We start from the raw sequence: 18,718 nt of genomic DNA, 5'->3' as shown, positions 1-18,718 counted from the left end.
ATATAAATAGCAAAGTAATGTTTATAATAATAATAAAAAATATTATTATTATTTTTATTCACTGACAGTATGGCCTTCTGAATGTCTTTGAGTTTGTATTGTAGTTTCTCAATCTCTCTTTGTAGCAGCAGGTAAACCATACAGCAGCTGTCCAAAGTTCATTTATTCCTTGACGTTTGGTAGACCTTTCTACCATTTTTCAAAAGGCAAATGAAATCAAGGGTACAACTATGCCATATTTATACACAGAGGTGAGCTTACAGACATTTTTTGGCAATATGTGATTGGTTGTCAAATCTTGGGGGTGGGGCAACTGCTATTGGCTGGGAGTGCAATGACTCATCTGGTTGAATCTGGCCATTTGATTTAGTCACTGATTGGCTGGCGCCAAGTTTTGGGAGTTCTGGTCGTAGGGCAAGCTGCCTGAGGTAGTAAGCAGCTGAACTGTTATCCCAGGGATGCATCTTGCTGTTCTCCTGATGGTGATAGGGGGAAGAAGTGTCTTCTGGATTACATTCAGCAATGGCTTCAATTGGAGGATGGTGAGGGTCTACTCATATCAGAGGCATCAATGGTTGTTGTCGCCTTCTAGGATTCTTGCGCTTCTTACGATCTGCAGACATTTGGAGGACACTGCTGTGTTCACTCGTGTAATGTTGGTATACTGCCCCTTTATGTAGGTGAACTGCAGTCCTCTTGGAGAGTTGAGTCATAGTCACTCATACCTATGTACGAATGGCATCATCCATTCTCAGGGTATGATATTTGGCAAACCTCTCCTCTCCTCTTCATGGGATCATTGCCAGTGATGGGGCTATTCCTCATCAGGTACTGAGCAGTCTTCTGGTGTTTGTAGTAGATTGTAAGGTTGGCTTTTTGTTTGCATTGGTGTGTTTTACATGGGCGCCAATAACATCCTTCAAGGCTGCTTCATCTTTCTTATACTCAGTGCTCATGTAGCCCTTGTAGAACATTCTAATCGTCCTCTCATTCTCGCCGAGGGTGTAGTTCTACTGACAATACCACCTGTCAGTGGCATTTCATGTCACCTTGGTGACCAAGCGGTAAGAATGTTCTTGGTATTCCAAGAACAGTGTGAGAAGGTAAGAACGTAGGCATTCATGACAGGATTTTGATTTTTCTGGGCATTCATTCACTATTGACCATTGAGGCAGAGCCCAATGTTGGTAAATTTACAGTGGACCTGCATGTGAAAACTTTGAGTATTGCTGGCGACATGGATGTCCGAAAAGGAAATGGTGCCTTCCACACTTCACTCACAAGTGAAGTGCAGAACAAATTCACCCTCAAAGATGTGCCTGAGTGTCTCCAGTTCTTCTTCGTCGGCGACATTGATGAAGCTGTCATCAATACACCAAACGTATGCAGCTGGTCTGGGGGCCCAGCTGAGGAAACACTGCTCTATAACCCCTAAATAAAGGTTGGTGAACTGCACTCCAAGAGGAGAACCCATGGCTACTCTGTCAGTCTGCGTCCACATTTGCCCTTGTTGATCAATGAATGGGGCCTACATAGTGCAGGTCTCGTGCAGATGCTGTCAGGATCTCCCTGGAACATCCAATATTGGGGTAGAATCATTTCTGTAGACCCTGTCAAGGATCATCCGCATTGTTCCACTGACGGGTACATTGGTAAAAGACTCTTGACAACCAATACTGCCAGTAGGAATTCCATCCCCTCAGCTTTGATAACCAACCAATAATAGCCAAAAATTTCTGTAAACCTGCTTGTAGGTTTAGTATGTCACAGTTGTACCCTTGGCTTCGTTTGCTTTTTGAAAAATGGTACAAAGCTCTACTTAAACATCAAGGAACTAAAGAACTTTACAGAACTGCTGTATGATTTACCTGCTGCTACAAAGAAACTCATTCGAGAGATTAAGAAACTACAACAGAAGTCCAATGGTATCCAGGCAGCCATATGGTTCAATGAAATCTATTTTACAGGGGTCTTCTTCTGAGGTATTATTACTATAATTATTATTATCCAAAATTTGCAAGCATCAAAGAGCAACAAACTCATAAGGTAATTCACTTGCAAAGCAATCTTTTACAGACAAATAATTCTATATGTGAAGAAAAAGAAAACAATTTGAAGAGTATAGCAAGTAAATATATGAACAGATATAGATTCCCCGATAGTTACATATACAAACACATAGACAAATTTAGGCCAAAATTCCACGGTTACTTGATGCTTGTTATTAACAGGTAGCTGTGTTTTGCTGTGCCTGACATCAATATGGTCTTGCCCGCTTTTTCTTATTTCTATAAAACCTTACTTTCTGGGAGAAGTGTCACAGTGGCGTTGATGTATCCGTGAATCAATCTGTAATATCCCAATGGGGAATTTTTCTTTGATTTCCTTCACCCACCCACTTTTTTGTTGGTAGTTTCTTTGTTATTACTCAGCGTTTATTGTTTTTGGGGGGGATAAAACTTACTGTGTTGTTGATTCCCCAAATGGTGCATCTTTTCTGTGCCCTTCTTCAGAAAGGGGATTTTGTCATAGCTGTGATCTGTAGATCAAATGATCTGTAAAATAAAACTGCTATTTTTTAGTAGGCTGAAAATTACCACCTCAGTGTTTTAGTTCATTTAGGCTACTAAGCTAACTGAGTCAGTAAATAGTAGGACAAAAGAGATACAGATTTTAAAATATAGAAATAACAAACAGCTTTTATCAGTGAATCAATTTTATTTCTAGGATTCTATACAAAATGCATTCATAAAAGTCAGACATATCTTATAACAGCAGGAATGACATGTTGGTAGCATATCTGTGGAGTCAGTCAAGGGGCCCGCAATCCTTCACTTAGTTGGACACAGCATCCAGCTGCCTCTGGTACGCCTTCTGGAAAGCGTATTTGGCATCCAGCACTTCCTGAGTGTAAGGAACCTGTCCGGGAGAGCCTGGAAGGCCAGCAGGTACTGAGGAGGCGAATGGTCCTGGCCATCTTGGTTGCTGGCCATATGTTGCTGCAGGAACAACCTTCGCCACATATGTAGGGTCAGAATTTGCTTTGTATGCTGGGTCACCCTTTGCTCTGAATTCAGCGACATATACAGGGGATTTTGAATAACCGTGGCTTGCTAAATATGCAGGATCAGTCTTTGCTCTGTATGTAGCTGATGTTTGAGGAACAGCCTGGAGCTCATATTTATGTGCTGTTTGAGGATCGTCCTTGACTACGTATGTCCCTGATGTTGTTGGAACAGCCTTATACAGATATTTATTTGATGTTTGAGGATCAGTCTTTACGACGTATTTAGCTGATCCTGCAGAATAAGGCATTGCTGCATATTCAGCTGCAGTTGCTGGATCAGGCTTATACAGATATTTAGAGGATGTTGCAGGATCAGTCTTCAGTAAATACTTAACTGATGTTTCAGAACCAGATCTGTATTCAGGTGATGTTGCTGGAACAGCCTTATACAAATATCTATTTGATGTTGCAGTATCAGTCTTTAGCACATACTTAGCTGATGTTGCAGGGTCAGTCTTGAGCACATATGAAGCTGATTCTGCAGGAGCAGCCCTTGCAGAATATGGAGCTGAACCTTTGGTGGCCTCAACTTGTGCTTTGTAGGCTCTGAAGAACTCATCAGTAGCAGCCTTGACTTCGGCTGTGTCACTGACGGGCGTGACCCCTCCATCAACGCCGGCAGGCACAGTGGCAGCGAAGGGTCCTCTGTATGGTTCTGTGTACTTGCTGGAGGCAGCAGCTTGTTTGGCAGCTCGGAAAGCTTCGAAGAAGCGAGCTCTCTCGGCCTCCACTTCTGGGGTGAACTGGGCAGAAGCCAGACACACGCCAAACACAGCCAGAACCACCTGGGAGTAGAAACAATGACATGTTCTTACTGAGTGTGAAGAAGAGAGAACAAAGATAATGCAAAACTACTTCATTCTGTGTTATTTGATATATTTAGCTCCTCAAAATGCAAGGTAAAATTGTCAATGTGAGTTTTGCATTGGCTTACATTTTCTTAAGTAACTTTTGATCTAAAAATAAAATTTTCATGACTGTGTTTAGAATAAGAATTGCTTTATCTTCAGATATAATTGAAGTTGACTTCCAGTGTTGCCATTATGAATAAACTGAAATTTTTGCATAGGCTTTGAAAACTTATTTAGGGAAAGTACATAAAAGCGTTTATCGTGGATGTAACAATATAAACGTTAGTGTCACACATAAAATCTGTATTCAATTTTAAGTCTTTTCCTTGTATTTCATGCTCCTCACTATATGTTATCACAAGTTTAGCCCCCTGGTGTTGAAATGAGCTGGGAACACCTCGAGGAGCTGTAAGTTACGTCAGAAACTGTCACTTTTCCAGGGGTGCAAGACACCTTCCTCATCCTGGCACGTGACTTTGGAGGGAGATCTAGTTGTCACCCCTAAGTATATTTGACTGTGCTTGACTTTTGTTTAAGTATCCAGCAACACCGAAAAATGAAGATTAAGATGATGTTTGAAAACATTGTAAAATCGCAATAGGAAACTATATTCAAGATTCTGCCCACACGATTTTTCGTAGGCTGTGGAATGTTAATCCGTGAGATCCGAATACACATCTTTGCAATTTTAAACTTCCACTAAAAGCCCTGAACGGAACATTCGAAGTGAACGTATATTTCGTTAGCTAATATGTACTAATGTTGTCGTTTTTACTTAAAATGCAACAGACAGCCGCGAGGCAGTAGAGAAGCAGACATGTAGTAAGTAAATGCAATTTAACAGGCAGGTACATTTTAACATATAATTGTATATAGTTTATACGTATGTAAGGAATGACCAAAGGCTTACAAACTGCGGTCACAGCAAGAAGGCACTTCGAAGAAGTATCACAGACTTACTGAAGTTTTATTATAGAGAGAATTGACATCAGTGATCTTACTGACCAAAAAGAGCCTACAGTTTTAGTGTCATGTTACGAGAGATTTCTAGACCAGAGATGAGTTTAAACTATAGACAACAAAGGCAAAAGCAGAATTAAGATTCTTTCAAAGCTTAAAAGTTCTTTACCAGAGTCCTCATGTTGATGATCAGCTGATGCCAGGCAGAAACTACGAATACTCAACGCGATCTTGTCCCTTTTATACGAATTCAGACGGCCCAAGGACCAACTATGTCAGCCCAAAGCATTCTGGTTTGCGAACTTTGTTAACGGTAGTGTCTTCATTGGTTTTTTTTATTTATTATTTTAATGTGACATTTTACCCCTTACTTCGAAGGGACGCGAGGTTGAACACTTAAAAAATGTGAAATAGTTCGTAATATGGACTGAAATCTTCTGTAATGAGGAAGAATTTAAACATCCCGTGAAGAAAATATTTGACCAAAATTTGCATCTCAACTCCTGGATATAAATTGACCAGAATTGTCAACTGGCAAACATCAAGAACTGGAATGAAAGAGATAAGTGACAAGGGACGCAAGGTCATCTATCATCTTATCAGTGAAACCTGATAACACCAAGAGTGATGAGAAAAATTTATAAGAATATCTTCAGGATTGCAACGCCAAGGTAAATTATAATGCAAATGAAAATTGTTCAACATATATATATATATATATATATATATATATATATATATATATATATATATATATATATATATATATATATATATATATATATATATACTGTATATTTCAGGATCCTTTGGCAGGAATGCGAGAGAGAGAGAGAGAGAGAGAGAGAGAGAGAGAGAGAGAGAGAGAGAGAGAGAGAGATGCATAGCAGTAAGAGAAAACTTTAAACGTTATCAAAATTGCATACTTTCAGAGAGAGAGAGAGAGAGAGAGAGAGAGAGAGAGAGAGAGAGAGAGAGAGAATCGTATACTTTCAGAGAGAGAGAGAGAGAGAGAGGGATGGATACATAGGGTGCGGTATGAGAAAACTTTAAACTTTATCAAAATCGTATGTATTATAGAGAGAGAGAGAGAGAGAGAGAGAGAGAGAGAGAGAGAGAGAGAGAGAGAGAGAGAGAGAGAGAGAGAGATGGATGGATACATAGGGTGCGGTATGAGAAAACTTTAAACTTTATCAAAATCGTATGTATTTATAGAGAGAGAGAGAGAGAGAGAGAGAGAGAGAGAGAGAGAGAGAGAGAGAGAGAGACATACATCTAGGCATGGGGGTCACTATTCAGCCTTTCAACCCAACATAAATCGTACTTGAGATCGATAAGCTACTTTTTCGACCACCAGTTGTCAAAAAACACTCACTGAAAACACAAGAACACTTTATCATAACAGCTCTCTGAGTCTATAAAGGAATGAAATAAATTTGCCTTCAGTTGAGAATTCAAAACATTCACGTCATCATTTCAAGGGACTCGAAAAATTAGGATAAATTTGATTTCATGAGCAAGGACGTTGAATTACTCTCGAGATGAATTTTACAGAAAGAGCTCAGCAATAATAATAATAATAATAATAATAATAATAATAATAATAATAATAATAATAATAATAATAATAATAATAACGGTGATGGTTATTTTAACCATAATAATGGTAATTGCTTGAAAAGGATTAGTAAATCTAATTAAAAAATCAGTTAGACACAATCGCCAAAGTATCGAACGAAGATTTGCATATGTGAAATAAGGACAATTTACTTAATGCCGTTGTACATTACATCTGCCGAATAATTTTAGGAAGGAAGGACTATAGAATTTAGGCCAAAGGCCAAGCTCTGGGAACCTATGATAGGGGTCCTTCAGCGCTGAAATTGAAACTGACAGTCTGAAAAGTGTAGAAGAAGGAAAAACTGTTTCTCTACGAATCAATTGTCAGGAGAGGGTTGAGGAAAGTCTGATGGAAGAAAGAGAATATGAACGGAGGTACAATGAAAGGACTGAAATGAGTTACAGCCAGGGGCTGAAGGAACGCTTCAAAGAACCTTAAGTAACACATTCAATGCACAGCGTGAGGTGCACTGACGGCGCTAACCCCCTCAGGGGCAGATAATTATAGAAATCCACCGGCTCCTCATTTAATTTTGGGTACATAATATGACAACCTTGAGGAAAAAATCTCGTTCGCCTTGTTTTGTTTATTACACTGTCCTGGCGATATTGACGTCTGCCAAACTTCTTCATTAATTCCCCAGGGGAAGCCTGATTAATTAATTATGAATCTCTACTGCAGAGGGGGACTTCGAATCACACTCCACCTACTGCATTGTCCCTCCTCAGGTACGTACATTCGTGTGCCTCTGCCTTGTAAGTCCTCTACAAAGGCAGGACATAACCATTTCACAGAGGTCGCGGCTTCTCCATTTCTTGATGTCTCTGTCTCAGCGTTCGACCTCACGTTCACAAGAGAATATTTTACACTTCATAATCTATTACAATTTTCCTCTCTCAAAATCTCTCTAATGAAATTGCCTATGGTCTGCAGACATTTTCCCTTACAGAAAGAATGGGGTTGGATGATGTTCCTGCTGAGGACTGAAGACTATGGTATCTTTGTCCCCTCCCAAAATACCATAGGTATGGGTCTCCAGCATATAGCACCCAGAATATCGAAATAAAACATTAATAAATATTCGTTTTTGCACCAGTAGGACGTATGTACTAATGAACTTAAGTTCTCTCTATGAAGCTCAATCTGATTTTTATCCTACGACAATTTCACGAAGGGGATTTTCATCGGCATCTTTGTGTCAGATGAAATTTCGTATTTATTCACACTTTAGACCCCTCGAGAGCAATAGTCAAATGCTTCGTGTGTATGAACTAGCATCTATTAACTGAAAATATTTTCTGCAAAAATCTGTCAGTGTCCTGCAGCCACACTTTATAGAATATTTTTCAGAAAACTGTTAAGAGCTTCAAATATGTAGCATATATATGGTTATTTCTTGAAGTTTGGGAATATAATTTTCTTATTAATCATCAACGTTTTTATTGAAGGCGAAATATGTCCTGATACTTAGGAAAAGTTTTGTGCATGAGTGTATATAAAGTTTCATACAAGAATGGATTTTATTTTATCATATCCCAAAAGTTTCATGTAAGTGGAGATTTAGCTTTGCAATAATACGAACGGATTTATGTAAAAGAGGTCTTATCATCGTCACATATGGAACGTTTGTTTTGAGAAGGGAATAACCCAGTCTCAACGGAAAAGTATCATACGGGTGGGGACATTAGCCTCTTCAGAAGTGTCATGAAGAAGTGATTTAGCTTCGTCACATTTGAAAAAGGGATTGAGCTTTATAGAGCTTTATATTTATTTCTACGCTATCACTGGCAAACAATTTAGCGTATTGGAAAATATGAAGATTATTCGTTTTAGCTCTCCTCAGTTTCACTTGCTCATCCCTTATCTGTGGAATGGAATGGAATATAGAGTGTAGGCCAAAGGCCAAGCACTGGGACCTTTGAGGTCATTCAGCGATGAAACGGAAGTTGACAGTGAAAGGTCTGAAAGGTGTAACAGGAGGAAAACATCAAAGCAGTTGCACTCTGAATCAATTGTTAGGGGAGGGTGGAAATTAAGATGGAAGAAAGAGAATGTGAATTGAGTTACAGTAAAAGGAATGAAAGGGTTTGCAGCTAGGGGCCGAAGGGACGCTGCAAAGGGCCTTTAGTAATGCCTACAGTGCATCGCGTGAGGTGCACTGACGGCGCTACCCAGCTAAGGGCCCCTTATTCTTACATGCTGCGCACTTATGTCACGTGAGTCTTCATAATCAAAGACCACAGACTAATCAGAGAGAGAGAGAGAGAGAGAGAGAGAGAGAGAGAGAGAGAGAGAGAGAGAGAGAGCATCGAACTAAATCTCAAATCAATGAAGCGAATTGTATGGAAATGTCTGATATTTATGTCATTCGTACCTCTTTCAAAAGTTACATAAATATCAGGTGGAACACCTAATCATAAAAATGATCACAGAAATATCTTAATTATTATCATAATTCTAAGGTAAACCGTTTCCCTTAACAGAGGATGGCTCCCAGCGAGGGGCAAGAAAGCGATCGCTGTCTCATTGGTATGTTGACCGAATAGTGGATGAATCCAAGTCCAGAATGCTTCTACAAAGTTTTATCATTGCTGTTAACAGACCTCAGAATGAATACCAAAATAGACGCGGAACCTGAAATTCTCCAGTGAATCATATAATGTTTATCTTCACTTATTTTTTAGTTTTATTCTTATTTATGCCTTACAGACTTGGAGACAAAGCAGGAACAGGAATGTTAAAGTATTTTAAGCCTACTTGAGCTCCGTAGAACAAAAGTCTTCAAATTTTGTCACGGTATTCTGCGTGTCATTTTCATTTTATTTCATGTGTACACAAGTGGGATTTTGTCTCTTAAACTTTACTGATGAAAGTATTAGTTCAAACTTCGTCACGGGATTTTTTTAGAATTATTTAAAACTTCTGCTTGTCATTTTCATTTTATTTCAAGTAGAAATAAGTGGGGTTTTGTCACTCGAATTTTACTGACGTAAATATTAAGTTCTCCGACGAATCTGTCGTTAAAATATTTCTGTTACAAATCAAAACTAAAAGGTACATTGAACGTATCATTTTCATTTTATTTTGAGTATAAATAAGTGAGGCTTTGTCTCTTAAATTTTACTAATGAAAATATTAAGTTCGTCCTCGAATTTGTCATAAAAAAAATCTTTCAAAAAACAAAACTAAAAGACACTAGAACATCAAGCAGAAGAAACGCAACCATTACTTCTCACTTCCCAAAGCTGTAATACCTCAGGCATAACTCCGCAAGGATGACACTCCTTCCAGGCGAAGCTTCGAAGGAATCACGTACACACCCGTACACTGGAGGGACATCCTAGTCTCATCCTACCTGTTTTGAGTGGCAACGAACCTCATCCTCAATGCAGCAGAATTCAAAATAACCCGACGCGCCGAAGAAGGTCAGCTAAAAATTAATATTTATATAAAAATAAATAAAAAACGAGCGAAGACACCACCGTTAACGAAAATGGCGAACTAGAACTCTTTGGTTTAGGCTAGCTGTGGCATTTAGGCCGTCGGGATTTCGTATAAAAGGGGACATGTTCCTGGTGAATCTTCGTAGTTTGCCCGGTACCTGCTCATCATCACCATGAGGACACTGGTACGGAAATTTTCAAGTTTTCGTCAAACCTAATTTTTGCCTTTTTTTCTCAGCTGGTACAGAACTTCTGAATTTTTCAGTAGATCTCATCTCTACTTCTGCCTATTTTCTCTGTTGGTACAGAACTTTTGAAGTTTTTAACTTTTGAAGTTTTTAAAAGGCCTGATCTCTGCGTTTGCCCTTTTTGTCTGTTGGTACAGAACTTTTCAAGCTTTCATCAGACCTAATCTCTCTGCCTTTTGCCTTTTTTCCTCTGTTGGTACAGAACTTCTCAACTTTCACAATTTTTCTCTGTTGCTACAAAACTTTTCAACTTTTCGCCTTTTTTCTCTGTTGGTACAGAACTTTTGAAGTTTTCAAAAGGCCTAATCTCTGCTTTTGCCTTTTTTCTCTGTTGATACAGAACCTTTGAAGTTTTTAAAAGGCCTAATATCTGCCTTTTTTTCTGTTGGTACAGAACTTCTGAAGTTTTTAAAAGACCTAATCTCTGCGTTTGCCTTTGTTCTCTGTTAGTACAGAACTTTTGAAGTTTTCAAAAGGCCTAATCTCTGCTTTCTCTTTTGTTCTTTGTTAGTGCAGAACTTCCGAAGTTTTTAAAAGACCTAATCTCTGCGTTTGCCTTTGTTCTCTGTTAGTACAGAACTTTTGAAGTTTTCAAAAGGCCTAATCACTGCTTTCGCTTTTGTTCTTTGTTAGTGCAGAACTTCTGAAGTTTTCAATAGACCTAATCTCTGCTTTTGCCTTTGTACTCTGTTGGTGCAAAACTTTTGAAGTTATTAAAAGGCCTAATCTCTGCTTTTGTTCCTTTTATCTGTTGGTACAGAACTTTTGAAGCTTTCAATAGACCTATTCTCCGTTTCGCCTTTTGTCTCTGGTGGCACAGAACTTTTGAAGTTTTTAAAAGATCTAATCTCTGCTTTTGTGTTTGTTCTCCATTGGTACAGAACTTTTGAAGTTTCAATAGACCTAATCTCTGTTTTTGCCTTTGTTCTTTGTTGGTACAAAACTTTTGAAGTTTTCAGAGAACTTCTGAAGCTTTTAATAGAAACTTATCTCTGCTTTTTCTTTTTTCTCTGTCGGTACAGAACTTTTGAAGTTTTTAAAAGGCCTAATCCCTGCGTTGGCTTTGTTCTCTGTTAGTATAGAACTTTTGAAGTTTTTAAAAGGCCTAATCTCTGCTTTTGCCCCAGTTTATCCGTTGGTACAGAACTTTTGAAGTTTTCAAAAGGCATAATCTTTGCTTTTGTCTTTTTTTTCTGTTGGTAGAGAAACTTTGAAGCTTTTAAAAGGCTGAATACCTGCTTTTGCCCTTTTTATCTGTTGAAGTTTTCAACAGACCTAATATCTGCTTTTGCCTTTTTTTCTGTTGGTACAGAACTTCTGAAGTTCTTAAAGGACCTAAGATCTGCTTTTGCCTTTATTCTCTGTTAATACAGAACTTTTGAAGTTTTCAAAAAGCCTGATATCGCTTTTGCCTTTTATTCTGTTGGTACAGAACTTTTGAAGTTTTCAAAAGGCCTAATCTCTACTTTTGCCCTTTTCACATATCATTTATTTATTATTATCAATTTTTTATTTATTTACTTTATATTCTATTCATTATTATTTATTTGTATTTATTTATTTTTATTTGTATATATCATCTGTTGGTACAGAACTTTTGAAGTTTTCAGTAGACCTAATCTCTGCTTTTGCCTTTGTTCTTTGTTGATACAGAACTTTTGAAGTTTTTATTATCTTTATCCGGCTTGGGATTCACCTCAAAATTTAATGTATGCTTCCATGACATCATCACACCTCCACAAAATTTCTTTCATCTAAAATTTTGCGAGATGTTTTTTGAGACAGAACAAAGGTGACAACACAAGTCTCCATTCAGCCTCATATGCCATGATGAGGAGGGTTCCTGGCACCCCAGAGAAATTTGTAATTTCAGAGATACCTTTCAGCTCCCAAGGTGTTTCCAGCTCATTTCAACACCAGAGGGCTAAACCTATGACATTACAGTGAAAAATAGGAACCACAAGGAAGAACTTAAAACTTCATATAGATTTTATATGTGATTCACGAACGTTTATATTCTCGTACCAACGATAAGCACATTTCTGTACTTTTTCTAAATAAGATTTCAAAGCCGATGTTAAAAATACAGTTCTGTTCAGAATGGCAACAGTGGTGGTCAATTTCTATCATATTTGAAGGCAAAACCATTCTCATCCCAACCATAAAAATCATTGATAATTTAATTTTGAGATGAAAAGTTTCTAAAGAAAATATATGCCACTGAAAAACTCACATTGGCCATCTTGCGTAAAATAAGTCTAATCCTTCGGGCCAGCCCTAGGAGAGCTGTTAATCAGCTCAGTGGTCTGGTAAAACTAAGGTACACTTAACTTCATCTTACCTTGTATTTTGAGAAGCTACGTATATAAAAAAAACATAGAATGAAGTAAATTAATTTATAAAATATTCTCTTCAAGGAAAGATCTCCAGTAACAATGAAACTATTTCATCATCTGTGTTATTTCTTCTTCACATTCAGTAAAATCATGTCATTGTTTCTACTCCCAGGTGGTTCTGGCTGTGTTTGGCGTGTGTCTGGCTTCAGCCCAGTACACCCCTGAAGTGGAAGCTGAGAGAGCTCGCTTCTTCGCAGCTTTCCGAGCTGCCAAACAAGCTGCTGCCTCCAGCAAGTACACCGAACCTCAGCCAGCGTACAGAGGACCATTCGCTGCCTCTGTGCCTGCCGGCGTTGACGGAAGGATCACGCCCGTCAGTGACACGGCCGAAGTCAGGGCTGCTACTGATGCGTTCTACAGAGCCTACAAAGCACAGCTCGAGGCCACTGAAGATTCGTCTGCACCAGCTTCGTATGTGATCAAGACTGATTCTGACTCATCCGCCAAGTATGTGCTCAAGACTGATCCTGAAACATCTGCTAGATATTTGTATAGGGCTGTTCCAGCAACATCACCTGCATACAGATCTGGTTCTGAAACATCAGTTAAGTACATACTAAAGACTGATCCTGAAACATCCTCCAAATATTTGTATAAGCCTGATCCAGCAACTGCGGCCCAATATGCAGCAATGCCCTATTCTGCAGGATCAGCTAAATACGTCATAAAGACTGATCCTGAAACATCAAATAAATATTTGTATAAGGCTGTTCCAACAACATCAGGTGTGTATGTAGTGAAGGATGATCCTCAGACATCGTACAAATATGAGCTCGAGGCCGTACCTCAAACATCAGCTACATACAGAGCAAAGACTGACCCTGCATATTTAGCAAGCCATGGCTATGAAAAATCATCTGCATATGTGGCAAAGGTTGCTCCTGAGACTTCAGCCGAATCCAGAACAAAGGCTGATTCTGACGCATCAGCTTCGTATGTGATCAAGACTGATTCTGACTCATCAGCTAAGTATGTACTGAAGACTGATTCTGAAACTTCATCTAAATACTTGTACAAGGCTGTTCCAGCATCATCACCTGAGTCTAGGACAGGGGCTGATTCTGATAAATCAGGCTCATATGTGATCAAGTCTGATTCTGACTCATCTGCTAAGTATGTGCTCAAGACTGATCCTGAAACATCAGCTAGAAATTTGTACAGGGCTGTTCCAGCAACATCACCTGCATACAGAGCAAATCCCGGTTCTGAAACATCAGTTAAGTACATACTAAAGACTGATCCTGAAACATCCTCTAAGTATCTGTATAAGCCTGATCCAGCAACTGCAGCTGAATATGCAGCAATGCCTTATTCTGCAGGATCAGCTAAATACATCATAAAGACTGATCCTGAAACATCAAATAAATATTTGTATAAGGCTGTTCCAACAACATCAGGTGTATACGTAGTGAAGGATGATCCTGAAACGTCGTATAAATATGAGCTCGAGGCTGTTCCCCAAACATCAGCAACATACAGAGCAAAGACTGACCCTGCATATTTAGCAAGCCATGGCTATGAAAAATCATCTGCGTATGTGGCAAAGGTTGCTCCTGAAACTTCAGCCAAGTTCGAAGCGCAGGATGACCCCGTATACAAAGCCAAGTCTGACCCTGCATATGTGGCGAAGGTTGTTCCTGGCACAGCAGCTGAATTCAGAACAAAGGATGACCCTGCATACAAGGCCAAGTCTGACCCTGCATATGTGGCGAAGGTTGTTCCTGCAGCAACATATCAACCAAGATGGCCAGGGCCATTCGCCTCCTCAGTGCCTGCCGGTCTTCCAGGATCTCCAGGACAGGTTCCTTACACCCAGGAGGTGCTGGCTGCCAAGCGTGCCTTCCAGAGGGCATACCAGAGGCAGCTGGAAGCTGTTTTCAACTAAACGAATGATTGCTGGCTCCTTGACTGACTCCTCAGATATGCTACCAACACGTCGTTCCTGCTGTTATAAGATATTGTTGGCTTTCGTAGTTGAATTGTGTATAAAAATCTAGAAATAAAGTTGTTCATTGATAAAGGCTATTTGTTATTCCTTCATTTTAAAGCTGGCTTCTGTTTTATCAAGGGTCTTAGTATTTTCTGAATCAGTTAGATCAGTAGTCTAAGTGAACTGAAAGATTTAGATTGCAAATTTCAGCCTTCTGAAAAATAGGATCACTTGATTTTTACAGATCGTTTCATCTCTGATTCGCCACTACAGAGAAATACCCTTTCTGAAGAAGGGCACAGAAAAGAAGCTGCATTCTGGGAATCAACAGCACAGTGAACTTTCATACATAGGGTACGAGTTCCATAAGAAAATACAATTGCTCAGCCACAGTAAAGAAACTAACAAAAGGTAGGTGGGTGAGAGGAATCAAGGAAAAGGATTAGGAAACTTTCTACCTTTCTTTTATATATATATCAATATGTATATACAGTATATATGTGTGTGTGTGTGTGTGTGTGAAATTTAAAAAAATAAATATTAGGACAATTTATCAGGAAATCTTAAAAAAGCAATTATATTCATATATATGTATATATATATATATATATATATATATATATATATATATATATATATATATATATACATATATACATATATATTTGTCTCTAACTATTTATATATAAAATTATAAGAAGATAAAATACAGTCAGGAAATGTTGAAAAAGCAATTGCATACATAGAGACATACATACATGCATATATATATATATATATATATATATATATATATATATATATATATATATATATATATATATATATATATATATATATATTTTTATTAAATCTTCAAGATGAAAGTGAGAACATCAATCAAGATATGACAGAAGTTAAGATTTCTTTTGATATATATATATATATATATATATATATATATATATATATATATATATATATATATATATATATATATATATATTATACGCTAATCTGTCACATGTATATTGCTTTTCAGTACTTTTCTTATTCATTTAGAAACCAGTTATCGAGTTGGAAGTGGAACTTTCAATTAGTTCATCTAACTGTAAGCTGACAGCCGCCTTCAATTGTCATGAAATCATGCGGTTAAGGACCAAATTACAACGCGGAATCAGACAACAAATAAAACTGAATTGAATAGAACAGAATATAGAATTTAGGCCAAAGACCAAGCGCTGGGACCTATGTTATGATGAGGTCATTCAGCGCTGAAACGGAAACTGACAGTAGAAAGGTTTGAAAGGCGTAACAGGAGGATAACCTCAAAGCAGTTGCGCTATGAATCAGTTGTTAGGAGAGGGTCGAGGAAAGGAAGGTGGGAGAAAGGGAATGTGAACGGCGGTACAGTAAAAGGTATGAAAGGGGTTGCAGCTAGGGGGCCGAAGCGTCGCTGCAAAGAACCTTAAGTAATGCCTACAGTGCACCGCATGAGGTGTACTGACGGATCTTACGGAGAATCAAACTGAACAGAATGAGTCTCTTCTTATGTGTGTTCCTTTTTATTTCTGACTTTAAATCTTCATCTGAAATCCCTACTGGACAAAGTGAACTGATTATAAAACCAAGATGGTTCCAAAGGGAAATCAACCTGCAGAGAGAGAGAGAGAGAGAGAGAGAGAGAGAGAGAGAGAGAGAGAGAGAGAGAGAGAGAGAGACAAGTTAAAAGAAAAGGCAGTAAATAAATAAATATGAGTGAGCGGAAAATAAAACCGAATACGTCTGAAATTCAGGAGACATTATCAGAGATCAAGAATGAATTTGCTGTTTGCTTAAACATTAGGAGGCCAGAAGATTCCACAACCGCACCAGGCAAACTATTCCACATTTCAGTCGTAGCCAAAAATAAAACTCGCAGCAAATTGAGTAGTATCGAACCTGATTCTAGGAAACGACAATTCCAAAGCTATGAGCCCCGCAGGAGGGTAGTGCCGTCAGTGAGCCTCATGCGGTGCACTGTAGGCATTACTTGAGGTTCTTTGAAGCGCGCGTTCGGTCCCTAGCTGCAAACCCTTCCGTTCGTTTTACTGTACCTCCTTTCATATTCTCTTTCTTGCATTTTACTTTCCTTAACCCTCTCTAAAAATTGATTCATAGTGCAGGTGCAAAAGGTCTTCCTCCTGTTACACCTTTCAAACCTCTCAACTCCCAATTTCCGTTTCAGCGCTGAATGACCTCATAGGTCCCAGTGCTTGGCCTCTGGCCTAAATTCTATATTCAATTCAGTTAAATACAATTCAATGCAGAGGCTATGAGACAGTAATTCTCATGTCCCTAAATAGCCCAGGCTTGAATAAATCAATTCAATGAGAAGATTTTTGTTTCACGTCCCTTGCAAAGTTTATTTTCCCAAGGGGGGACTAATAAAATATAAATCCTACAGTGGTTCTCAACCTCCCACCGCAGACCCCACACTGAAGCAGTACCTGATCACGATACAGAGAAGTAATGACAATAGTAATGGCAATCACAGTCGTGTGAGAAAAATCACGACATCGTAATTTACAGACAACAAAGTATTCTGAACTGGAGCGCAACCGCAAACTGAATAATCGTTTTCAAGTAGAATTGCCTACTCTGTCAGAGTAACTGACGTGAATTCAATCACAAGTATTATCCGTAGTGGCGTCGCTATTGGGGGCGCGTGGGGGGGGGTGTCCCCCCAGTCAGATGCTTGGTACCCCCACTGGCTCCCCAAGTGGAAATTCCCTTTGTAGCTAAACTTTAACTCTTATGGTATTTGATACATTTGCATATAGTAAAAGTTGAAAATTAACTGAAAATTGAGCTCTATAATTTCAAATACAAGTTTACTGATTGCCAATACTATCATTTTCCTTCATTCACGTGGATAGACACATTCGAGAATAGTATATTTTACTAATTACAGAACTGGTACATTACTTTTGTGTAATTTTCTTTGGACCCCAAAAAATATCTTGGCGCCACCTAGGGCCCCCCAACTGATGGAATGCCAGCCAGCTACGTCACTGTTTATCCGGTGGGAGCTGTTGAATTATCATCATTATTTTCTTCAATTCCTTCTATTCTTTTGATACTACTTTTAATGGCCATTTCGTAAACGGGACCTCAAGGCGATTTTAGATGAGGCATTGTCACTTCTCTTTTGTGTCTCCATCACGTGCTGCCATCTCGCGGTTACTCGTTCTAAGATGTATTCACTGCAGGTCATCTTGCTTTCCCCACCCCCTTAAAACAAAGCAGACGCTATTGTCATTGCATGGCATGACTATGCATATTGCATTTTGTGAGAGTAATTCTCGGTCAGTAGAGGGATTTTCGCGGTTGACCACCCAAGGTAGGGCGTATGCCCCATCCAGCCTGGACTGGAGGCTGAGGTGGGAGGTGGGGTTAAAGATTTTGACAGTATATAAAGCAGAGGCCAATCGACATTCATCACAGTGTACCTTAAAGGCTCTTTCAACACTAAGCAACGATGAAGGTTCTGGTAAGAGATGTGGCGATTTCCTCTTTGTGAAATCTTATATTTCGGTTTGAAGGGATTTTTTCACTTGTAGATATAAATTTAATTCTTATTGGATTTTGGTTTTTTCAAAAAACTTCAAATTACAATCTGAAGGCGTTTAAATCACTGTCTTTCTCTCCAAGTAACGTTTCCTAAAATTGTTTCCAATAACTTAAATTTCAGGGTTTTGTAAGTGCCAAGAGATTAGGTGTCATTCGAGCTTCTTTGTTGAATATCTAAAAACCACAACCCGGTTTTTTCACCATAATTTACAAGATTCATTGAAGTTCTCCATGAACTGTAAATACTTCCAGGTTGCTATGGCATTTTTGGGGGTGTGCTCAGCAGGCGACCCCTATCAGGCCTACGGCTCCGGCTGGAATCCTCATGGGGGCGGAGGAGGCGGTTACTACCAGCCTCGATATACTGGACCCTTGGCTTCCTCCGTTCCAGCAGGCATCGGAGGGAAGGTCATCCCCGTCTCTGATACCTACGAGGTGGCTGCTGCTAAGAATGCCTTCTACCATGCTTACCAGAGGCAGCTGGCTGTCGTTGCAAAAGGTGGTCACGGCCATGGTGGAGGAGGCTATGGCCATGGTGGAGGCGGCTTTGGTCATGGTGGAGGAGGTTTTGGCCATGGTGGAGGAGGATTTGGCCATGGTGGAGGAGGATT

The 18,718-nt window shown here is 39.1% G+C and overlaps 2 protein-coding genes across 4 annotated transcripts in view; one reads left to right on the top strand and one right to left on the bottom strand.

The window, feature by feature from the left end:
• Positions 1–2,704: 2,704 nt before the first annotated feature.
• LOC136828204 (uncharacterized) overlaps positions 2,705–18,718 on the bottom strand; it is a 60,756-nt gene continuing 44,742 nt past the window's right edge. The window contains exons 1-2 of one of the 3 annotated variants that reach the window (XM_067086048.1): positions 5,048–5,075; positions 2,705–3,852 (exon numbers count right to left, since the gene is read on the bottom strand). In XM_067086048.1, coding sequence (XP_066942149.1) covers positions 2,836–3,852; positions 5,048–5,059 — 1,029 coding nt within the window. In that variant the 5' untranslated portion in view covers positions 5,060–5,075 and the 3' untranslated portion in view covers positions 2,705–2,835. Of the gene's footprint in view, positions 3,853–5,047; positions 5,076–18,718 lie in introns of those variants that run through there. The other 2 variants (XR_010849955.1, XR_010849956.1) reach the window with 2 other exon arrangements.
• LOC136828200 (uncharacterized) lies at positions 10,098–14,600 on the top strand. The gene is made up of 2 exons (XM_067086044.1): positions 10,098–10,127; positions 12,699–14,600. The coding sequence occupies exons 1-2, from the start codon at positions 10,116–10,118 to the stop codon at positions 14,469–14,471; spliced, it is 1,785 nt and encodes a 594-aa protein (XP_066942145.1). The 5' UTR covers positions 10,098–10,115; the 3' UTR covers positions 14,472–14,600.

This window comes from Macrobrachium rosenbergii, chromosome 42, assembly GCF_040412425.1.
Source record: "Macrobrachium rosenbergii isolate ZJJX-2024 chromosome 42, ASM4041242v1, whole genome shotgun sequence".
Taxonomy (NCBI): Eukaryota; Metazoa; Arthropoda; class Malacostraca; order Decapoda; family Palaemonidae; genus Macrobrachium; species Macrobrachium rosenbergii.
This window is presented reverse-complemented; position numbering and strand designations above follow the sequence as displayed.